This window comes from Artemia franciscana, chromosome 13 (assembly GCF_032884065.1).
Source record: "Artemia franciscana chromosome 13, ASM3288406v1, whole genome shotgun sequence".
Taxonomy (NCBI): domain Eukaryota; kingdom Metazoa; phylum Arthropoda; class Branchiopoda; order Anostraca; family Artemiidae; genus Artemia; species Artemia franciscana.
In genome coordinates this window covers 24,305,482-24,328,189 of record NC_088875.1, presented here as the reverse complement: position 1 = coordinate 24,328,189, position 22,708 = coordinate 24,305,482, and the positions used below count along the sequence as shown (strand labels likewise).

The 22,708-nt window shown below is 35.9% G+C and overlaps 1 protein-coding gene across 4 annotated transcripts in view; it reads right to left on the bottom strand.

Annotated features, from left to right (window-relative positions):
- LOC136034695 (isoleucine--tRNA ligase, cytoplasmic-like) overlaps window positions 1-22,708 on the bottom strand; it is an 82,865-nt gene that overhangs the window by 58,694 nt on the left and 1,463 nt on the right. For 3 of the 4 annotated variants that reach the window (XM_065716026.1, XM_065716027.1, XM_065716029.1), the window contains exons 2-4: window positions 12,511-12,637; window positions 11,310-11,466; window positions 6,279-6,429 (exon numbers count right to left, since the gene is read on the bottom strand). In XM_065716026.1, the coding sequence (XP_065572098.1) occupies window positions 6,279-6,429; window positions 11,310-11,466; window positions 12,511-12,629 (427 nt within the window). In that variant the 5' untranslated portion in view covers window positions 12,630-12,637. Of the gene's footprint in view, window positions 1-6,278; window positions 6,430-11,309; window positions 11,467-12,510; window positions 12,638-17,957; window positions 18,057-22,708 lie in introns of those variants that run through there. The other variant, XM_065716028.1, reaches the window with a different exon arrangement.

Sequence of the window (22,708 nt, the reverse complement as noted above, 5' to 3'; positions counted from 1 at the left end):
TTTTTTGGCTTCCTTTTCTGGTGTTACATAATTCCACTCAGATTTTCGTAAGTTGCTTAATCAATGGAGGTGCTGCTGAAAACCTGCTCGTGGTGTCCCTGCTTCTACCAGTCTTAGTTCACCAACTGGTTTGGAATTGCCATGAAGGAAACCCCCTCTAAACCTCGCATAGGTAAAACCTATGCCATGGAACCCACTTCCAGTGCTGAAGCTGGGTGTAAAGTGCTTTGGCTTCGTTCTCCATCGGAACCTCCCATACAAGACCTTTGGCACACCCACGGACCATCCAAACAGAGGTGTCAGGGTCACCCACTGTAATCTTTTGAGGTCTCAGAACTGCGAAAAACCACTTATTGTGTGAATTACTGTAACCGTGACCAACCTCAATTACAAATGACAGAACGACACGGTTATCATACTGGTGTATACGCTACGGCCAGGTTGCACAAAGTATCGAGGAAGTGGTGTCTCCTTCATATACAAAGCCATACGGACCCCGTGACCGTCTAGTTTAGGGAACCAAGAGCTTTCTTTCTGATCACAAGCTATTCTTGACGGTTTGCTTCCCAGGAATAATGCCTGGAAAACCCTAAAGTAGTATCTTGGGACCTCCGCTGTCCCTTATCTACATAAACGACATGGAAGACAACCTTGCAAGCCATCTGCATCATTTTTCCGACCACAACGCAACATTCGTAGCCGTCCAATAACAGAAGGCCCAAACGAAGGCTTCCTACCTCTATAGACGTATATTTCGAAATGGTCCGATGCATGGATGGTCAAATCAAATACGTCGAAAACAAATGACCTGCAGATCTCTCAATCAAAAGTCCCACGCATACACCCCAGCTAAGAGCTACGTGTCTTAGGAATACAATTCTTCAAAGATCTCTCTCGAAAAAACCACCTCGATCAGGTGAGAACCTCCTGCGCAAGATAGTTAGGGATCACTCTTTGCTGCAAAAACTTTCTATCATCTAGCTCTATCACCCAACTTTAAAATTCTTTCATTAGATAAACCATCAAAAATGCATGCCCGGTGCAAGGCTGGCGCTCCAAAACGTTACTGGGACCACTTCACAAGATCCAGAATTGGGCTAAAAGGGCAGGTTCACTCGTTACCCCATGAATATCACAAGTCTGCTAATGAAAGATTGGATCTAGTGTTGATGGCCGTTTTCTACAGATACATAAATGTCCCTCCTTCTGTGGAGCTTTCTCGTATTGTCCTCTCCATTGTACGACGAAAAAGAACCGATATATTATCTTAAAGCGGACACGCCGACCAAAGACTACTTGAATAAGCGCTCCGTTATACATTGCACTTCCAATTGGAACTATCTTCCTGGGAAAATTTTCCCAAGAAGTTTCTCCGTTAACTTCTCCAATAGAAGAACTAATAGTCATTTGAAACCGGATAATGAAGCATTTATCTCAGTCAAAAGTAACTAAATTACAAATTTTCTGTCTAGTAGAACATTGAAAAGGGGATTCTCATAAAATTTGTTACACCGCTTTTGGGAGCTGAAACACATTTGATTCTAAAAATAAGGGACTAAACAGAAGGATCAGAGTAATCAAATTTTCTAAACTCTGTTTTGTCAAACAAAATTTATTACCAAAAAAAACAACCGTATTCTGTGGGCGAGGCTTCATAGTACCCGAGGTTGATCTGCCTCTAATCTGAAAGCTGTTATTCAAAAGCCCAAATTATTGGTAAACATCTGAACCCAACTCCGAGCATATCAGTGTTTCAGTGAAAACTCAGCACCTTTTTCAAACTTTTCAAATATTCTGATGAAAAGGGTTTATCAGTGAGCAAAAAGTTCTCAAGGCTGCAGAGCACACTTATCTCTGTATTTTGTAAACCTATCTAGCTAATTGGCAAAAACTTTCTGTTTTTTTTTTTTTTTACTATCATAGAGATTTGAAGTCAGTCCTCCCCCTCGACTAGTCGTTTTGAAAAAAAGCTATCCTAAATGATACCTAAAATTTAGAGTTTGATAAATTTAATTCCACATTTTGGATTCTTTGCGATGAAAATGCCAACAGTCAAAATTATTTGTTTTTCTATCAAATATACATATATCCTGTTTTTTCAGTTTGGTTAATCTTTTAGTGTAAAAGAATTCAACAATAAATCCAGTAAAATGAGAGAAACTCTATGCATTGCTTCGAGCCAGATATTGAAAGGAAATAAGAAAAATTCGGGAGATTATTTACTTCTTTAATCAAAATTTGTATGCATAGTATGTAGTGTTAACTGAGCTAACCTTCGTAGTTTTTTTTTTTTTTTTTAACATTATAAACTATTATCAAAAGGGAGGAAAATTGGTTTAGTTTCTAAGCTATGTTTTTGCAATTATGCGTAACTTGGACGTCTAAATTCTTGGTATGCTAGAGCAGGAACAGGGCTTGATAGAAAGACAGTTTGATCACATAACTTCAGATAATCCTCACGAACAGAGCCACTTTCTAGTATTAAACTGAATTCGGAGGACTAAAAAAGGATAAAGATCCTCCATATTACGTCAAATCTACGTTCCAGTTACTGTTCAGGAAAAAGAACAACAACAAAGTGTTGCTCCTCCAAGAAATAAAAATAGTAGAACAGGCTGTACAGCGACTTGCAATTTTGGGGTGTCTCCTTTTTTGAATAGAAAGAGTCGATTTCCCTGATAGTCAAAAATGTGGTATAACTGTGGAAACGCAGCGACATCTAATACCATAGTATCCAGCCAGGATGAGACACCGGCTAGCGATATTTCATTGCCTTAATGTCGGTTTGGAGAATACCAATAGAAATGCGAGTTTCCACCGACTGGAAAATTTGATGAGCTGGGTGAGGAGGCTTTAACCCAGGTTGCTGGATCGGTTAAATCTGTTTCATCATGGTTGCAGCGGCAGCTACAGCCTAGTAAAGAGCGAACCACAACCCATAGTAACCAAAAGTTAAAAAACGAGTTTTGAAAAAAAAAAACTGCCTAGTGAAAAAAATTGCCATCTCACACTGACTCAGGAATAATAACTATTATTTCGGTTCGCCTTAAAAGTAAAAGTTTATTGCGAAAAGAAATCTATGGTGATTTCGAAAAAAGTCTGAAACCCCTCGAAAATGGCGTCAGATCGAAATGAAATTGTACCATTGGAATCAGTATGGTCGAAAACTTTATACGGGGAAATTAGTCCATCTCCTTGAACAACAAGAAAAATCACTTTTTTGCATTGATAGCATAGATCTGTCTCCCAAACTTTTTTCTTTTTTAGCAAACCTAGCGGGCTACCAGAACATCATAGAAAGATGCTTAATGGCTCATTCAAAAGCTATTTTTCATATCTCCGTGCTTTTTGTAATTCCACCATCTACAAGTGCCATGTGGTACTAAAATGGCACTTTTTGTGCCATTTCTAAGGAGGTGTGGCTAGTGGGCTACCAAAACATCGGTGGAAGATTTTTTATGGTTCATATAAAAGAAGATGCTCATATTTACGTTTTCCCTATAAAATCCACCATCTACAAGGGCCAAATGGCACAAAAAAAAGGCAATATTTGTGCCATGTCTCGATTGGAAAAACTGGAGCTAGTGGGCATCCAAAACTTCTTAGAGAGATGTTCCATAGCTCATTTGAAAGCTATTGCTCATATCTGCGTGATTTTTATCAGTTCTACCATCCGTAAGTGCCGTATAGCACTAAAATGGCACTTGTGATGCCAATTCTTAATTGGAAAAGCTCGGAAGTACAAAACGGTACCATTGTAATGTTTTACGGTAAAAAAAACCCTTGATTTGAGATTTACAAGAACCCCTCCCGTATACTACCCCTCCCAGCCCCCCTAGTAAGTCTCATTAGTCCGTTCGGAGGATTCATTAAGACCTCTTTAACACGGTCAGCCGAAGTTGGGGCTCACATACTTATTTTTAAAATACAGAATGTTCTTAAGAGGAAGATGTTCATAGAAGAACAAATAATTGAATCTTAAAATTCCAAATGATTCTTCCTTGACGTATCCCTCTCCTCCTCCGGTTGGCAAAAAATGGGCTTCACCAAATATAGTTTAATGCTCTCACTCTTTATAATAGAAGCTTTCATTAACTCAATGTTTTACAATACTCAATTAAAAATGTATTTTCTGAATAAGATCCAATAACCATGCTTTTGGTGATGACATAGCTCTCCATAGTCTTTGGGAAGAGGGCTGTAAGTTACACAGCTTTGTCCTAAAAGAACAAATAGATTGAATTCGATCATCAGCCGCCGTAGTTTGGTTACTAGCGCGCTAGACTTTGAATCAGAATGGCAAGGGTTCAGTTCCTTAATGCGGTATTTTTATTTCGATCAAGATTTTCTGCCATATATATGATTATCTTTCAGCTAATTCACAACTTTTGTTAATTTTTTTTTTGTGAATTGCAAAATGTTCCATACACTATTTTTGGAAAACATTACGCCCCGGATCTCAACCCCTTGCCACTTAGGGGTTGGAGAAGTGTAGGCACACGGTTCTGGAACCACTCAAAGTTGTATCTTCAAAGAAAAATTACTTATTATTATATTTATTTATTCATGTTAGTACTATTTTTCACTATTTAATAGACAGAATAAAAGTATTTGTAAAACGTATATAGAGAAATCATAGCACTAAGAACCTATCAGCATTTTTTTCTTTTATTTTTCTGGTTGTCAGGTTACTTTCCAACTTTTTCTTGTTCATTGCTATTCCACACCTGTATGTCTAATGTTTTTTGGTGTTTATCAGGGGAGAGGGGGGACATGTTTAGTGAAATAAGTGAAATATACCAAAATTTTGCTTAGGTTTTTGAAAAACTTAAAAATCTTCTTTAGAAAAATAGTTACTCTTTCCTAACTGTCGAGGTTGCCAACTGTCAATAATCGTGTACACAGAAATAAATAAAGCTTTTTCAACTGAAAGTAAGGAGCAACATTAAAAGCTTAAAACGAACAGAAATTTTTCTGTATATGAGGGTGCTGCCCCCATCTCGAAGAAAAATTAAAAAGATCATTGCAGTGTTGCTTCTGCATTAAATTTAAATTAGAACGGGCAAAGATTAATTTCCCGTTCGCTAGTATTAGCTAGTATAAATAAAGCAATAATCATATTTCGCTTTGTTTGTAGGATTATAGAAAACCAGGGCTTTACTAAAAACACAAAAAAAACATAGGAGTTGTGGTACAGTAAAAGTAAACCGATTAAGGCCGCTTTTTACAGTAGACAAATAAAGCATTTTTTTGAGTAATACTAAAGTGTATTTCTTACAATTTAATATTGTTTATTACTCACTATTGGTATTATAGCTGGCGAGACCGAAATGTTACCTGATAAATCATCAAATATTTCTGTATGCTGTTCAGTGACTTTGCGGCTATTAAAAAAGTATTTATTTTTATGCTTATGTTTTTGAGATAATTTTAATTGTATGCTGAAAGTTACTGATATCACAGCCGATGTAAGACTATGAAAAGGTTTATAGATTAGTTTTCTCTTGTCAGGCTAAGTACTCACTTTTAACTAATAAATCGACATTCTTGTTTTTTTATACTTTGTTTCTGTGTTTTCAGTAAAGCACTAGTTTTCTATAATCCTACAAACATAGAGAAATATGGTTATTTTTTTTGTTGTTTTTTTTGCTAGCTTTGTTCATATATGTTAGACAAACTGTGAAGCAATAATTTTTGTTCGTTTTAAGTTTCAACTTCGCTCTCTACTTCCCTCAAAAAACTTTTTTTTAAATTGATGCAATGCAGTAGCATTAGGTACTACTGGCCTAATTTCCAATTAGTAGGATCACCCCGGATTTGATGTTAGTACTATAAATTGGGTAGCAGATACTGTACTAGTCATTCAGTGACCGTCAACAATCCGAGACTGCAATACCTTTGCATCAACTAAAAATAATGAAGTCAAGGTCATACCAATTTTATGCGCAATTAAGCCAATTACAAGACAACGACTTTCAGTATGTCATTTTCTTTGGTTGTAATTCCTGGTATTAAAAGCAGAGATTATTACATTAAAACTGTCTTAAATCTTAGTTCCTCTTAAGCCCTTATTGACAAATAGGACTTGAAAAAATCTCTTCACAAAACATGGAATCATTCTGCCACAGTAGCATCCACCCATTTATTTTTAATAATTCCGGTCACATATTTTTAGAAAGTTCTTAAAAGAGCTATTTTATGGTATCTTGAATCACTTACTAAATTTTTCTTCATCAGTTTTAGTACTTATTCGAATTAATTTATCGGATCAAACTTACCAATCCATCTTCCAAGTCGAGATACAATTCGTTCCCAGTCATGTGAGTATCGCATGACAATCTTCCGGCATTCATCATTGTATTTATCGATTCCAAGTTTCATAACATCTTGAGGCCCTTTAATCTTTAAATCTTTGTCAATTTCATATTCCTAGAACAAAAATTTAAGTATTTTATGACATTCATTCCATATTACATGAAAATTTCACAAAACTTGAGTTCTAGGGGTGATTCCCTTTATAACAACCCCCCTCCCCTCCTTTTTTGTAAGTTACATTAGAATATTTAAGTGCAATAGTGCTTTCAAGACTACATTATTCATACGCCAATCAAACCAGGTATTTAGGCCGAGGATGGGGGAGACCGGCAAATGTCTCATGAAATGTTAAATGTATTCCATCTATCTCTTAAATGCCCATACAATTGTCATATAATTAGCCCTTTTTTCATTTTTGATGAGCGTGCCTCTACCAAAAAGAAATGTGTATATACCTCAGTGACTCCCATGCTTGATAACTGATTGCACAGTTAAGCAGCAAAAGCAGATCAATTAGTTTCTACTTTCGATCAGCAGAAACGACAATTTTTATCCGTTTTAAAGATATGAGGTGGACAAATTTACACGCCACTCAAAATAGATATTATCACTAATTTCATGAGCAAAGACTGAAAACCAACTGCTTTTGTTTTGAGCAGTAGTGTACGTATAAACATCAAGTAGTTGTCCTGGAGTTTCTGACAACTCATTGACAGATATTTATCCATTGATGCTTACGATGCTAGAACCAAACACACAAAAAACTTTTCTTTGCGCTAATTTTTTTTCAGGCGAATTTGGAAAAGCAGGGATTCTTCACTTATCCTCCCTTTCTAATGAGTTCCTATGATATGGACTTGTAATGCCTATTTTGTTTAATCGTTGGCCCCCTAGGCCCAACATGAAAAAGAACGAGCCCTAACCCATTGTATTTGTGCAAGAAAATATAGCAGCCCATTGCACAATACAGAACAATTCATTGCAATAAGTTTCTTTTGACAGAAAATTTAGAAGGAAAATGAAAATTTGTTGCTTTGTTTTGTTATTTTGTTATTAGTGAGGTTAGCAGTTGGTTTGGTATGGAATCAGTTGTTAGTCACAACTGTGTCCTGTCTCCGTTTGCATAAACTACTTTAGATACGATTCAGATAAAGTTTTATTAAGAAAAAAATATGGAACATGCTGTTGCTAGATGCCTGCTGGCGTCTTGCTACATATTAATTCTATAATATCTGGCATTTAATTACGTAATAAATTCATATTCAAGGGAAACAGCTAAAAAACATAACATATTCTATTTATATATATATTATTCTATTTAAAGAATAAAAAGCATAAAAAAAACCAATTTTTTACATCTGGCTTCACTAAAGACTCTGTGGAAACAGGAGGAGCACAACTAAATCGCAACTAAATCATAACTACACGACTAAATCAACACAAAAAAAAGAAAGTCAAATAAAAACCTGCTGCCCACCATTCAAAAGCAGCCGAAAATAATAAAAAATATTTTAGGATTCTTTCGAAGGTACCAAACGAGTGACATTCTTAAGCTGACTCAGGTAGGACATTCGACACAATATGACAAGCGGTTAGCTTGTCATAGAATTTAAAAAATTTATCCAGGAAAAATATGTTTTAGCCTCCTCAAAATTCCAAACCTCTTTGAGATCTTCATTTGAATAAGTCCAATACGGTGCTTGAACGAAAGATTTTCATCAAGAAGAATACCAAGAAATCGGACATACTGATCCTTAGATCTACTGAGAAAGCCCCTTGACAGATATACATCAGATAACTGAAGGCAAGTCAGAGAAATACGGGAGAAAACTAAAAAACTCGACTTAGCAACATTTAGGGCAAGGTAATTAGCATCAAATAAAAGAATGACTCTCTCGAAAAGGTCCACTAGTTTAGAAAGCATCTGAGACTCTATTCTTAAAAGGAAGGTGAAAACACTCCTATATATAAACTTTAGTGCAATGAATGAGGTTTTGGAGGGTTTGAGGATTCAGGGTATGTAAATAGGACTGAAAATTAGCGTTAACAAGAACAAATCATGTCGCAGAGACTATGAATAAATTATGATGAAAAAGTGATATTATATAACCAATGTAATGTTTCCCGTACCTGGTTATCAGTTTTAGTAAATAAAATGGAGGCAGTAAAGATGTAAAAAGAACAATATTTATAACGCAGGGTATTTTTTCAGGTGAAAAAGTTCACAAGAGCGGGAAGATCAATCTTTAAAATATCGGGACCCACGGTAAGAATAGTCGATAATGGTGTGCGTGTAACTGAACCACAGGCAACTCAACCCCCGTTTAACTGAACCACCGTGCAACTGAACCCCTGTACAACCAAATCCCCGTGCAACTGAACCCTCGTGTAACTGAACCACCGGGCAACTGAACCCCATTTAACTAAACCCTCGTGCAACTCAACCTTATCAAACTAAACCCCGTGTAACTGAACCCCCATGCAACTGAACCACCGAGCAATTGAAACATAGTGCAACTGAATCACCATGCAACTAAACCACTGTGCAACTGAAACCTCTTGTATCTGTATCATCGTGCAACTGAATCACTGAACTCAGTTTTTTAGTATTCTAAAAATATGAGGCAACATCATTGGGTTAGAAATCTTACATGGTCAATACTCTTGGAATTTTTTGTTTCTTAAAGTCATGATATAAACGCCTGCCAGAACCATTCATAAAAAAGCTTTGTTTTATTTATGCAAAAAAGAAGAAGACCTGATCTCACAAACAATTAAAGCTGATTTATTTTTTTCGCTTTTTTTTCAGATGAATCAGACCTTTCTGGGTGTTAAGTAATAAACATATGCGTTGAAAATATTTGACCTTTGTGAATCTAGATAACGAATTTTGATAGGATGTCTTTGAGGAGAATGCGGCTAGAAAATAACATGGGAAGTGGACTGGTTCCATTCCAGCCTTTTTTCAACATTCCTTCAACATGCCCCGAAAGTCTAAACTTCATGCCCTTGGGTTTATACCCTCAGCTGTTCTAGATATATTGCAAATACGTTGTCTTGTAAAACTGAATGGACGAAGTATATTTTGATTTAGTTGAAGATGATCCTAAATATTTTCCGAACGATGTTGCAGCTGATACATCAGCCACTGTAGATATTGCTGGTATTTCCTTTTCACAACCAATAAAGGAAAAAATATGTTTTGATTGTGTTTCGCATTCTTCTTACATTTCCCTAAGGTTTGACCTTAATGCTCCAATACTGTTTTTTATTTATACGATGAAATATGCCCTCTTTTCTTGATAAAGAAAAAAACCACCTTGTATGTTAACAACATGTAAATTCCATAACCTACAGCCCATGCACCAGGGGCTAGGGAGTAGTGAACCCTGGAGGCATAGCTAATTAACCTTTGAAGTGTTTAAATAAAATGGTCATCTCAAAATGATCGATCGGACGTATTTGGGGAAAAAGAGAGTGAGTGTGGAAGCCCTTTGGTCACTTTTAACTCTGAAGAAGTACATTGGAACTTTTGGTTTCCCATCGAATAAGCACCCCCCCCCCCCAAAAAAAAAAAAATCATACAAAAATCTTTTCCATAAACACCTAGCCCTTGCTCCAGGAGCTTCTAGTGGGATTGTTAACCCCAGAGGCATGGTTATTTGACTTTCAGACTATTTTGAAAAAATGATTTTTTTTATATATATTGATCGAATTAATTTGGAGGGTGAGTGGTGGTTAAGAGAGAGAGTCTGATTATCTTCTGGTTACCTATGATTCTCCAAATTGAACTTGGAATTCAATTTCGGAAAATAACTGCGGAAAATACCGCCTCGCGGTATTTTCCCCTGGAAAATATATTCCCGTGAAGAATCTCCCCACCCGAGAAATACCCCTTGTGGTTGGTTGATATCCAATCACTTTCGACTTCTAAAGGAAAGACTAAAATGCCTGGGGATTATAAAAAAATTTCTACCTCCTTCCTCTCGTCTCTCCCTTAGAGTTAATTTTATATTTATCCGAAGGCTCAGTCAGAGCTGAGACATTTTGGCATTAAAATGCACCGTTTGAGGTATCTCTCTCTCCCTGGCTACAAAAGAATCAGAGAACCCCATTGCAGAAATTTAAGTACCTTTTTCAGTTTTGTAATTTGCTCCTTGCTTACAGAGTGTTTGTTATTGGGAAACATACGGATATTTTTTGCGTGTGAGTTTTGTGAAGGGGGAGGGGAGAGTTTCTGGAGGATTTTCCATGAAAAAAAATTTTGCATGGAGGGAGGGGTCGAAACTTACACATAAATTCCTATTTTTCACTTTCCTTACAACTTCTCAACTAAAGTAAAAAATAACAGAACTCAAACAAAGTTTTCAAACTTAGAAAACCATATTCTCCACGAGGATGTATTTTCCAGGGAAGGGTTTTTCCATGGGAGAGGGAGGGGAGGTAAACGCCTAGATCCTTAGACAATGACAGGGAAAAGAGAACCCCCATTAAAAGACATAAAAGAGGAGAAATAAATCAGGCTTTAAGAATTTGTGATGTCTAATTTATTTTTTTTTGTGACAACAAAACAGAGCTTTTTTACTAATCATCTTGACAGTTATTTACATCATGACTTTATAGCGAACAATTCTAACAAGGTTAAACATGTAAAGATTCTAACTTGTGTTTTACAACATGTAAATACGGTGATTGAGTTATATGAGAGTTCAGTTATACGAGTGTTCAGTTGCACGGTGGTTCAGTTGCATGGGGGTTGAGTTACACGGAGGCTTATTTAAATGGGGTTGAGTTGCATTAAATACACAGCAAAGCAATATATTTTCACTACTGGACAATGATCATCAATGCATGCATTTATCATTGTTTTTACAAAATATTTCACTGAAGTACAATCTAATTTTATGCACAGAAATTACTTTACTTAAGATCCAAAAAGGGCCACGGTAGACCTACTTGAGTAAAACTGAGTACACAATATGAAATTTACTCACAACAGGTAAACCATGACAATCCCAACCAAATCGTCGTTCAACATGATATCCCTTTTGATGTGCATAGCGCGTGACTACATCCTTAATCGTCCCAGCTAATATGTGTCCATAGTGAGGTAGCCCAGTCGCGAAAGGAGGACCATCATAAAATGTATAACTGAAAAAATGTACTTTTATTGATAAGATACTGATTTATTCAACTGATTACTCAATTCATCTTTAAAATGATCAGATATTCTGTAAAAATTAATCACGATCACTAATGCCAAATGACAAATTTCAAACTAAAAGGTGACATCAGCTAAAAAAAAAAAATAAACAAAAAGGTTTGCGAATAAGCTTGGCATTTTTAAAGCCCAAAAATCCAACTTCAAACAACAAAAATTACTATTAGTGAAAAATATTAAACCTAAAACAAATATAAATTAAAATCAATGATAAGGTAGAACTTAAAAATAAAAAGTAAAGGATCGCTCTGAAGCGCGCAGTAGAGCGCTAAAAAAAGCGCACTTTAGAGCATGTAAAGCACAAAACGGGAGCGCCTATCCCATGTAATACCAAAACAGGCAAAAATATAATTTAGAGTATTAAAAGTCCGAAGATAACAAACAGCAGCTCGAGTCTGCTCGTCAAAGCGCCAATTTGCGCGCTCAGAAGCACGCAAAAAGCGCATAACTGATGGATAGTTTGAAGAAACTCTGGAAAAAGTGGTATTTTAGTCCAAAACGATAAGCACAATAAGCATCAAACTCCGGATTGGATAAGAGTGGCCTGAAAACGGAGCTCATAACAAGCACTTATACATAGGATATGAAAATGCCACTTTGTTACTGGTTGATCAAACTCCGCACCCACAGTAAATGGCAGAAAGACAACTAAATGTGTACACCTGAGCTGTTGATGTATTCAGCCTATCAGAATCTTTTCTTCTTTTTAATACGAGTAAGGTAAATCATAGCACAGAGCACCATTGGCTCAACTTTAAATTACGCAAATAAAGCAAATAAGATTGTTGAGAAGAGAACAATTTCTATCTATAAGGGAAATCAAAAGCTCCATCAAGCGACAACACTAAAACAACATATTTAATATTATAACAAATATTGGTCAAAAATGACCACCCAGTTTGTAATTGCATCCTTCTTAAAACATTTAGGCTAGTACCACAACAGCCGTAATGCCAACAATTAAAATTACAAACCTAGGTTTCTTTTTGGACTGGTTGAGGCACTCTTGAAACGCCTTAATTTCATTCCAAAAGTCAAGAATTTTCTCCTCTTCTAAGGGAAAGTTGAATTTGTCAGATTCTTGTTCACCCATACTCAGATCTGAAAGGTAGAGATAATTTATAACACTAATTAAAAACGTCACAAATAATAATGTTAAAATAGAACAAAGAGCACAAATTACCTTAAGAAAAAATGGCTGAATTGGATACTAAGCTAATAAGATGATCAAAAATAATGAAATCTCAAAATGAATATCACAAAGAGTAGAACCGTAAGTAAGTTTGTGCATGAATCCTGAGTAGAACTCTCCACCCGGTTTTCTGTTGAATGATGATATGAGCTAGATAGTTTTTCTGTGCTGTCAATTTCACCTAAGGGGTTACCCTAACTGAAGACAACCAAGAAAGTTGGGCTGAATTCCTTATAGCCTACTTAAATTTTAGAAGTAACGCCTCTAAATATGAAGAAATGCATTATGTAACAAAGATTATTCATGGTTACTATAGAATGTAAAAAAAACAAGAGCCAAGAGCTCATATGGCACTTTTTAACAGGGTCGGAAGAGCCAAGAGCTTCTTCCCATCAAGTTTTATTTCGATCTGTCTGCTCTAAGCGTTTTCCAAGATTTCCAGTTTCCTCCTCTAACTCCCCTCAATGTCACCGGATCCGGTCAGGATTTTGAAATAAAAGCTCTGAGACACGAGGTCCTTCTAAATATTAAATTTTATTAAGATCCAATCACCCATTTGTAAGTTAAAAATACTTCATTATTTCTAATTTTTCCGGATTACCGAATTAGGCCGCCCCTCCAACTCCTCCAAAGAGAGGGGATCCGATTCAATTATGTCAATCACGTACCTAGGACTCGTGCATATTCTTCCCACCAAGTTTCATCCTGATCTCTCGAATCTAAGCGTTTTCCAAGATTTCCTGTCCCCCCCCCACTCCCCCAATGACACTGGATCCAGTCGGGATTTAAAATAATAGGTCTGAGTTACGAGGTCCTTCTAAATATCAAATTTCATTAAGATCCGATCACTTGTTTGTAAGTTAAAAGTACCTCATTTTTTCTAATATTTCCGAATTAAAGCCACCTCGCCCCCCAACTCCCCCAAAGAGAGCGGATCCGTTTTCCAGTTATGTCAATCATGTATTTAAGACTTTTGCTTATTTTTCTCACCAAGTTTCATCCCGATCTCTCCACTCTAAGCGTTTTCCGAGATTTCAGGTTTCCCCCTCCAACTCCCCCCGATGTCACCGGATCCAATCGGTATTTAAAATAAGAGCTCTGAGATACAATATCCTTCTAAATACCAAATTTTATCAAGATCCGATCACCCGCTAGTAAGTTAAAAATACCTCATTTTTCTGACTTTTCCGAATTAATCGTCCCCCCCCCTCCCAGATGGTTGGATCAGGGAAACGACCATTTCTAATTTAATACAGTCTGTTCCCTGATACGCACGCCAAATTTCGTCGTCCTAGCTTATCTGGAAGTGCCCAAACTAGCAAAACCAGGACAGACAGACCAATAGAAATTACGATTGCTATGTCACTTGGTAAATACCAAGTGCAATTAAAAAATGGTAAGGCTTGGAGATGAGTGACAAGATGATCTAACATCATGGCTACAAAAAACTTCCTGACAAGGGCAAAACTTTACTTAATGAGTCTTAACCTAAAAATATAAACTTAAAATTAAAAGATGAAAAAATCAAGACTCCAATACAGGGTTTGTCCTTTTAGACAAACTCTCAATTACCTATCTTGCCTAATCATAATAGCAAAAGAGTAGTACCATTAAATTCCTCATTGTGTTCCACGAGCAACACTTTGGTTTAGTCATATTTCTTCTTCCTAGCACCCCGATTTCAGCTTATTTCTAGTAAGTGGTAAGGGTCTAACCTCTGCGGTTTTGCGGAAAGTGTGGACTTAGGCTGGATTGATGAATATAACTTTGTATTTTGGAAAGCTTTGTAGAACTCTTGCATGGGGCCAAAAAGGATGGTTTTGCTTGTCCTTAAGCCAGAGCCTATAGTGTGTGAAGTTACTTGGAGTTTTATAGCCTATGTCAGACAAAACTATCTGAACTTATGCAGTCAAGCTTTCGTTTCATCAAACAATGTTTCTGCTTACAAGTGGAAAGCTCTGTTCTAGCAGGCAAGCAAGCAGGCACCAGTTTCAAACTAAAGATGGACTAAAATCTACAAGTGTTAAATATATGCGGCAGTTATCCGACTGCACAGCCAATATATCTTTTGAGAGATAAATAGAAAAGTTTACAGAAACAAAAAAGTGGAAACCGAAAGTGCTGCCATCTATTGTTTCCACCCCTTTCTGTTCGTGATTTCAGCTGAGTTTATCATTCGGTTTTTCGCACTTGGGATTGTGGTAGAGGAATGGTATCAGATGTGCCTCTTAAACTTTAAAAGTTCTCTTATTGATAAAGAAATTAGAGTTTATCCTTTGCTCCTTTCTATGTGATGAAATTAGAAACTTGGCCTACGGCAAAAAAGTCAACTTTTGAACTAAGACAGATAGATTTTTTTTTCGACGGCAGTCGATAGCTCTTGATGAGCTCATCAAAGTATATGCCATCCATTTTTTGGTAGAAAAATTCCTTCATGAGATATACCAGTTTGAAAGTTTAAAGGGGTTGACAACTTAAGAAGTAAGGTACACTGAAACCAAAAATGGGCTGATACAGAAATGGTATCAGATGTGTCTCATAGACTTTAAAAGTTATCTCATTGCTAAAGAAATTAGAGTTTATCCTTTGCTCCTTTCTAAGTGATGACATTAGAAACTTGGCCTATGGCAAAAAAGTCAACTTTTGAACTAAGACAAATAGTTTTTTTTATGGCAGTCGATAGCTCTTGATGAGCTGATCCAAGTATATGTCATCCTTTTTTTGGTAGAGAAATTCCTTCATGAGATATACCAGTTTGAACGTTTAAAGAGGTTGACAACTTCAGTAGTAAGCTACACACTGAAACCAAAAATAGGCCAATACCAATTGTGAGACATATAGGGGAGTTTTAAGCAACAGTCGGTTGTTAGCTCATAATCAATGACAATGAGGGGTTGTAAGTAATAATCAGCTGTTAGGCTAGAATCATCTTCAAACAATGAGGGGTTTGCAACTTTTGCTAGTTACAATGAACGGTTTGCAACTTTTGCGAATTGGTGTACCTAGTATTTATTTTAAGATCCTTACAGATTAACAACTTCAGCATTTAATAGAACCAAGAAAACAAAACCAAAGTGTTACTCTCACAACACTTTACTTGGCGAAGCTGAACAAAGGTTGCCACAACACCTCACATTGCCCATGCAACGTAAATCTAATTTGACACTGATTCCAAATATAAGCTCCCCTGTAATGATATTTCCACTCTAATCCCCTAATGTAGCCAGAAATAGCCCTAGAACATGCAAACCATTTTTGAAAAATGCTTAGACATTGGGGCTTTGAAAATATGGTAAATATGATGTTTTGTAAATTGTTCAAATTTGCATATTATATGCAATGTTTACTACAGTTATATACATCATAACACCAACAAAATGTTCCAATTGAGGTGAATATTTGCTTATTGTCAAACCAAAAGTAATCTGTCTTACCAAAATATAACCTAGGCATGAAATAGTCATGTACGATAATGAAATAGAGATTAAGGGATATCAAGTAATACTCAATCTGTCCCATAAGACCAGAGGAATAAAAATATATATGGCACAGAGCACTTATCTACAAAAGTCCAACAACGCAATCCAGATAGTATGGAAATTATTCCAATTCATCTCCCAGGATACAAACACAATACAAGTCTGTGACATTGCTTGATAACATGAAGCCCCCCCCAAAAAAAACCTCAAACGTATAGTTGGAGATTTTAAGCTCAAGAAACCTACCTATGACTAAATTATAATCCAGAATTATCAGTTTATGACCATTTTCCAAAACCTATTTTTTTAGCAAGCTTCTAAAGGAGCCTAGCAGACTCCATAATCAACAGAAGGCCAACACTGTGGATTGGGTACTAAGCAACAATCAAGACACAGAATCATAAATCAAAGTAGCCCCATAGATCAGATGCAGTGGTGCTGCTAGCTTGAAAATCAACATCATGATGAAAGTCACTTTCTTACACCCCCACAGGAATTAAGACACTGAACTAACTAGACAAACACCTGCTACAAGCAAAATTCACAAAACAGGTAAATCAGAATTATGTTTATAACAGGACACATGGACAGCAAAGTTGAGCTACTCTCAGATATCCTCTTTAAAGTAGTTAATGCTACCAAAAGACACACAGAACACTAGTCTTTATCAGTTCAGTGGAAGGATAAAAAATTGATAAAAAGAAAAAATAGAACTAATACATGGAAGAAATTGCACACAGACAAAGACCACAAAAATAGAGACAAGAGAACAACAAGGTGAGGAGCAAATATTTCACAAAAGAAAAAAAAATCTGAAATGAAAAATGGAAAAGGACTAAAACCCAACCAAAGAAGTTTTGGTGGTACATAAAAAGCCAAGTTTTTTAGTTGAAAAGTCATTCCAGATCTACAGATATCAGAAGGGGAGAAACAAAACACCAGATGAGAAAGCAGAAGTTTTCATCTCAGTCTACTAACCCACATAACAGATATATATATATATATATAATATATATATATATATATATATATATATATATATATATATATATATATATATATATATATATATAAAGAGCAATCCATAGACAGGATGTCGTGTCGTAAGTAAGTATAAGTCATCATTTACCAAATATTAAAAATAGTAAAAAAAAAAAACAAATAACTCAGAGGCGACAACCCAACACAAGGGCTCATCAGGAGAATACACACTTGCCTATAGGGTTTCGGCATTTTAAATTCCCTACCCAGGCAAGTGGCATGCCTATCATAAATTCCCTATGGTATTCCCGTGCTAGGTATTACCCCCAAAAGCAAGAATACTGAGTCGACATTACCTGGCAACATATACAGGTTCTTCAACCTTAGTCAATAGAAGACGTGATTTAAGGTAAAAACACTAAAACTAAGAAACTCTTACTTTATAATATGCTGCATGTTTCTATTAATCAGATTATCATGTTTCCTTCTATTACTATTCACATTTTTATATTGTTTTAAATAACATTTCTATACAAAAATTTTATTGCCATCACTAAGATGGAATCTTTTCCACTAGGTCAAGAATGCAAGAAATAGGTTCACAAAGAAGACATGACATATTGCAAAATAAAAAAACAACATATAAATATAGAAAAGCAACTATGATGCTTAAATAAAGCAAAAAAAAAATGAATATCATGGTCCTATTTCTATTTTATTAAAACGTCTGTTTTTTTCCTTCAGGAGAGGTCCACCACTGAAAGTTTACCAAGTAGTTTTCAGAATTTCGTAGGCCAAAAGCTCTAGTTGACGGGCTTCTGGCTCTCTTGGAAAATAGGTGAGTTGCTATCAGTGTAAAGTTAGGCCTGTTGAGAAAAAAAAATGTTTGGAAAACTATTCTTAAGCCTAATTGATAATATCCAGAAAAATTGGGTAAATATAAGCAGTCCATATTTCTGACCTATGAATAAAGTGAACATAATGCCTTTTTTTACTCTCTTTCTGAAAAAGATGATTTACTTGTAAATTGAATTTTAGCCTAACCTTTCTAACCTTAGGGGAGAGGTGGGCAAACCCATATGTTTTGGGGTTTTGACCATCTACAAGGTGTATTTCTAAAGATACTAGCTTCCTTTTTACATGCATAGAGTTTAATTATCTCAATTTTCTTGTTTTTTTTCTGTGACTTCCATCAAGTCAGTGCATGGTTAGACCCATAGATGTATGACCTCTTCAAGTGTCTGAAGTCAACCCAACCAAGGGATGACATGCACGGGGCATTTTCAGGCAATCATTTATTAATGCTTCTAGTAATGCATTCAGAAAATATACAAATTAAATGTAACATTTGATTATTTTTTTTTTTTTTGAGACATTGGGCCAAATCACAGACAAATATAAGAGCTTTGGCAGTTCACCCAGTTCCTCCTATTGAAACCAGTACATTAAGCTTGATGATAATGTCTTGAAAGTCAGCTTCTGCACAATGTCAACATTCAGGGAAGATGAACTTCCCACCACACTTGCACAGGTAGTTTATTCTTGATGTACTTCCACTTATTTCTTCATTTCCCCAATATAGTAAACAGCAGAATTTTGCTTATTTCCCACCATAAGCCTTACAAGCATAAAAGTTCCCCAAGAGAAATTCTTCATCAGTCTCAAGCTCACTGATACTTCCACCATGTAAAGATTTGTACCATGTAACAGACTCATCATTGAAATGCATATCTATGTCTGAAATGCTGAACCTAGTTTTGTCAGCAATGAATGAAACTTTTGACTTTTTAGCAACATGTTTTTAGTGAGCCTTAGCTCAGTATGTGCTTCCCATGCCCTTTTTTCTGGTGTTGACATCAGAGTTCGACTTTTACTTTTCCTGCAATTTTGCATTGACCTGGCGTTTTTGCCTTCAAATATGGTCTGATGCTTTCAGGAGCGTTGTAAATTTTGGTGTTGACAGCAGTTGATCCAGTACGACAGGAGATGAAGCACAAACTGAACCAGGATGAGAATAATCCATGGCATTCTGGGCAGTTTGTCACTTCAGCTGGCAGAAAATTGGCTTCTGTGAAAACATATGGGTTCAAAGACCAAGATCCTGTTTTCTTGAAACCAGCTATAATGCTTTGAGGATTCAGCTTTTCCAGAAAGAGATGGTTGCAAAACTTTGCTATTTCATGCACTGAAATTCGCTAAGCAGGGTTAAACTGTCCTTACGAAACTACTCCCTGATGACATGTTTCAATAGTGCATACACAGAAACATCAACGAGTTGGAGATGATAAAAGCAATGGGAGGAAAAGGTAAGGAAGTGTATGTTGTTATTTTTGCACAAGGAAACAACTTCTAGTGAAATATGGCGTTAATGATTGTCAAACAAGAGTAAAACAGGATTGTTTTTGCACAGTTTAATCTCTTTTAGAAAATGTTCCATGGAACAAAGAAAACTGTCTGAGATGATCCATCCCCTTCAAATAAATTAGATAATGTATCCAGGCAGTCTATCTTGATGCACCCTCTCTGGGGCTTTGACTTTTGAAAAAACAAACACTGGTGGAGTGATCTGACTAGTTACAGATACAAAACATAGTACTGTGGCATTATTCCCCCTTTCTGCTGACACAATCTATATCCTACCACCAGTTTTGCTCCTTTTTTAGCAATCGCCTGTGGAGTCTGAATGGCTGTGGGTATTCTAGTTTTGTTGTAGTTCCAAATTTGACCAGGATGAAAATGATACTTACAATAAATCAGATTTTAAAAACTATTGGCCAATTTCAATTAAATCTATTTTTTGCCAAGTGATGGAAAAGTTGATTGTTTCATGTCTTCAAAAGTAATTTGACAGAAATCATCTTTGGAATCCTGCTCAGCATGGTTTAAAAAAAATAGGTCTTGTAATACTCAGCTTTTGCCTTTGGAGGTTGTTGAGGCAGAGAGTGTTCAATCCACAGAGACTTTCTAGGCTTCAACTCCCATTGTTGAAGTTTTGTAGACATTGTAATGACCTTGTAAATGTGTTTTGTATAATTAAAGGAGTGGATGATGTTGATCCAATTTTTTTTTTTTTTTTATTTAGCCATTATCACTCTACTTGTCAGTGTGATTATAAATTATATCCCCCAAAACCACTGAAAAAAAATTGGTCAATTATCTTTTGTTAGTAGAGTTGCCAGACCATGGAATGGTTTGCCTTTGGAGGTTGTTGAGGCAGAGAGTGTTCAAATTTTTAAGAGTGCATTAGTAAATATGCCTTTTTATTTAGATACTTTTGTTGTGTAGTTTTGTGTTATTTAGAAGTTTTTGCTGTTTAGTTTGTTGTTGCCAATTTACTTTAGATTAGTATTATGATTTTGTGCTTTGCGACAAGCATTGATGCTTACCACTATTTGTAATAATAAATAAATAAATAAAACTCCAGAAGATTTCAAAAGAAGGGACCAATTACAATGGCATTAAAGTTTACATCACAAGTCTGCCTTGTATTTTCAGGTTTTCTGATGGACAGACTGGCATCCCACTTGATGAACCCTTTTAGCCAGTCCATCCCTTCTCTCTCATCCAGTTTCCATCTAGAGAGTAGTTTAGTCATCAATTTTATTTCCCATTGGCAGGCTAACTTTCTTGTTGTATAGTGAGTCATCCCATGGTTCAGCAGTGAGCATTTTTCACAGTGTGCAGCGAGCTCTAACCCTTGTTTAGGAGTGAAAAAAAGCTTAGTCCTCTCTTAAACCCTGTCATTGTAATTACAGCTACCACTAACACCACTCTTCTCAAAATCTTCCCTTTTTCCTTGTATCATTTCATGGTATTCACAAGGGTACTCTTCTTCAAAGAAAATTCTTCAGCAGTTACTTGGAAAGACAAACCCCATTTACAAATTGAATAGCATCATACCTGACTAATTCTGTATCAGGGGGACAACCCTTTCAAATATATTTGCAAACCATATGTGAAAGGAGTTACAATTTTCAGCAACTGAAGAAATTAACAGGGAAATGACATAGAAGACACCACTTCATGCTTTGATATACAGAATGGAAAGAAGCTTGCAGGTCTATTATAACAAAACTGTAACACTTTACTATTTTCTACCTCCAGGTATATCTAATTTCATTTTCAAGATTAGAAAAATTCTTCCATCAGTATGAGGTGAAACCAAACACTGCAAAATATAGAGGCGCCCCCAAAAAAGTATCCAGACTTGCCCCTTGCTGATACCATTTTGATTTTTTTTTTTTTTTTTTTTTGTAGATATTGGCCTAACAGTTACTGATGAAAATTGTCATGCAAATAACAGAGATATAACTTGTCTGATCCTGCTAACTTTCAGCCAAGAGCTCAGGGCTGGAAAAAGAGCAATTGGGCAGAATCAGATCAAACATTTGAAAGGGCCTGTGCTGCCATCAAGATGAACAACTGATTTTTGAAATTGTGAAATGTTCTAACAATTCCAGTAAGCATTGCTTCTGGAGAGGGATCATTTTCAAGGCTAAAACCATTAAAAAAACTTTGTGACATCAACAATAAATCAGGATAGACTAAATAGTTTAGCAATCATGCTGACTGAAAGTGAAGACACAAGGAAAATAGATTTTAAAACCATTTTAGAGGACAAAAACAAAAGCAGAACAAAAATTTAGAATATGTATATTTGTGTATCCACATTTGGTGGTGTAAATTTGAATAGGCATTTTCATATTATCTAGGGTATACAAATGTAAATAACATTAGCACAAAATAAATACAAAAATAACAAAAGAGGACAAAATCACAAGCTCAAAATGAGCAAACCTGACCATCTAATGAGACAAGACAAAGAGAATGACCTGAGAAATGTAAATGTACAGCATGTGATAATGAATGACCTATACCATCAAAAGCTATTTATTTACCTAAAATTGTGGGTTAATCATTCTTAAAAAGCCTTTGACTGTACTCTCACCCCTCTCTCCCAGTGTACAAATAGGTAAAGGTCTAGAACAGCAGATCTCTAGAAGAAGACAAGCCTAAACAAAAAAAAAGAGGAAGTTTTGGATGGTTATGGTTTTCTTTGCATTTTCAGCACCTTGTTCTAAGCTCTCCTTGTACTGGTCTCATAGAGCGCCAGGCTATATAAAATCTAGCTAAGCACTAAGCTTGTTCTTACTCCTAAACAAGAGATAGAACTCACTGCATATCTTGAAGAATGCTCATTGCTGAGCCTTGAGATGATTCCCTATACAACAAGAAAGTTAGCCCACCAATCGGCAATAACAGTGAAGATCAAACTCCTGCCTAGCTGGGATATAGCAGAAAACTGAATTAAAGAGCAGGAATGAACTGGCTAAATGGCTTCATCAAGTGGGATGTCAGTTTGTCCATCTAAAAACCTGAAAATACAGGCCAGACTTGTGCTGTAAACTTTAATGCCATTGTGGGTTAATTCTTTCAAATTCAAGTTAATTTTTTTTCGCCAATTTTTAATTGGTAACTTAATTTGAAAATCTTCTGGAGCTGTATTACAAGTATCATTTT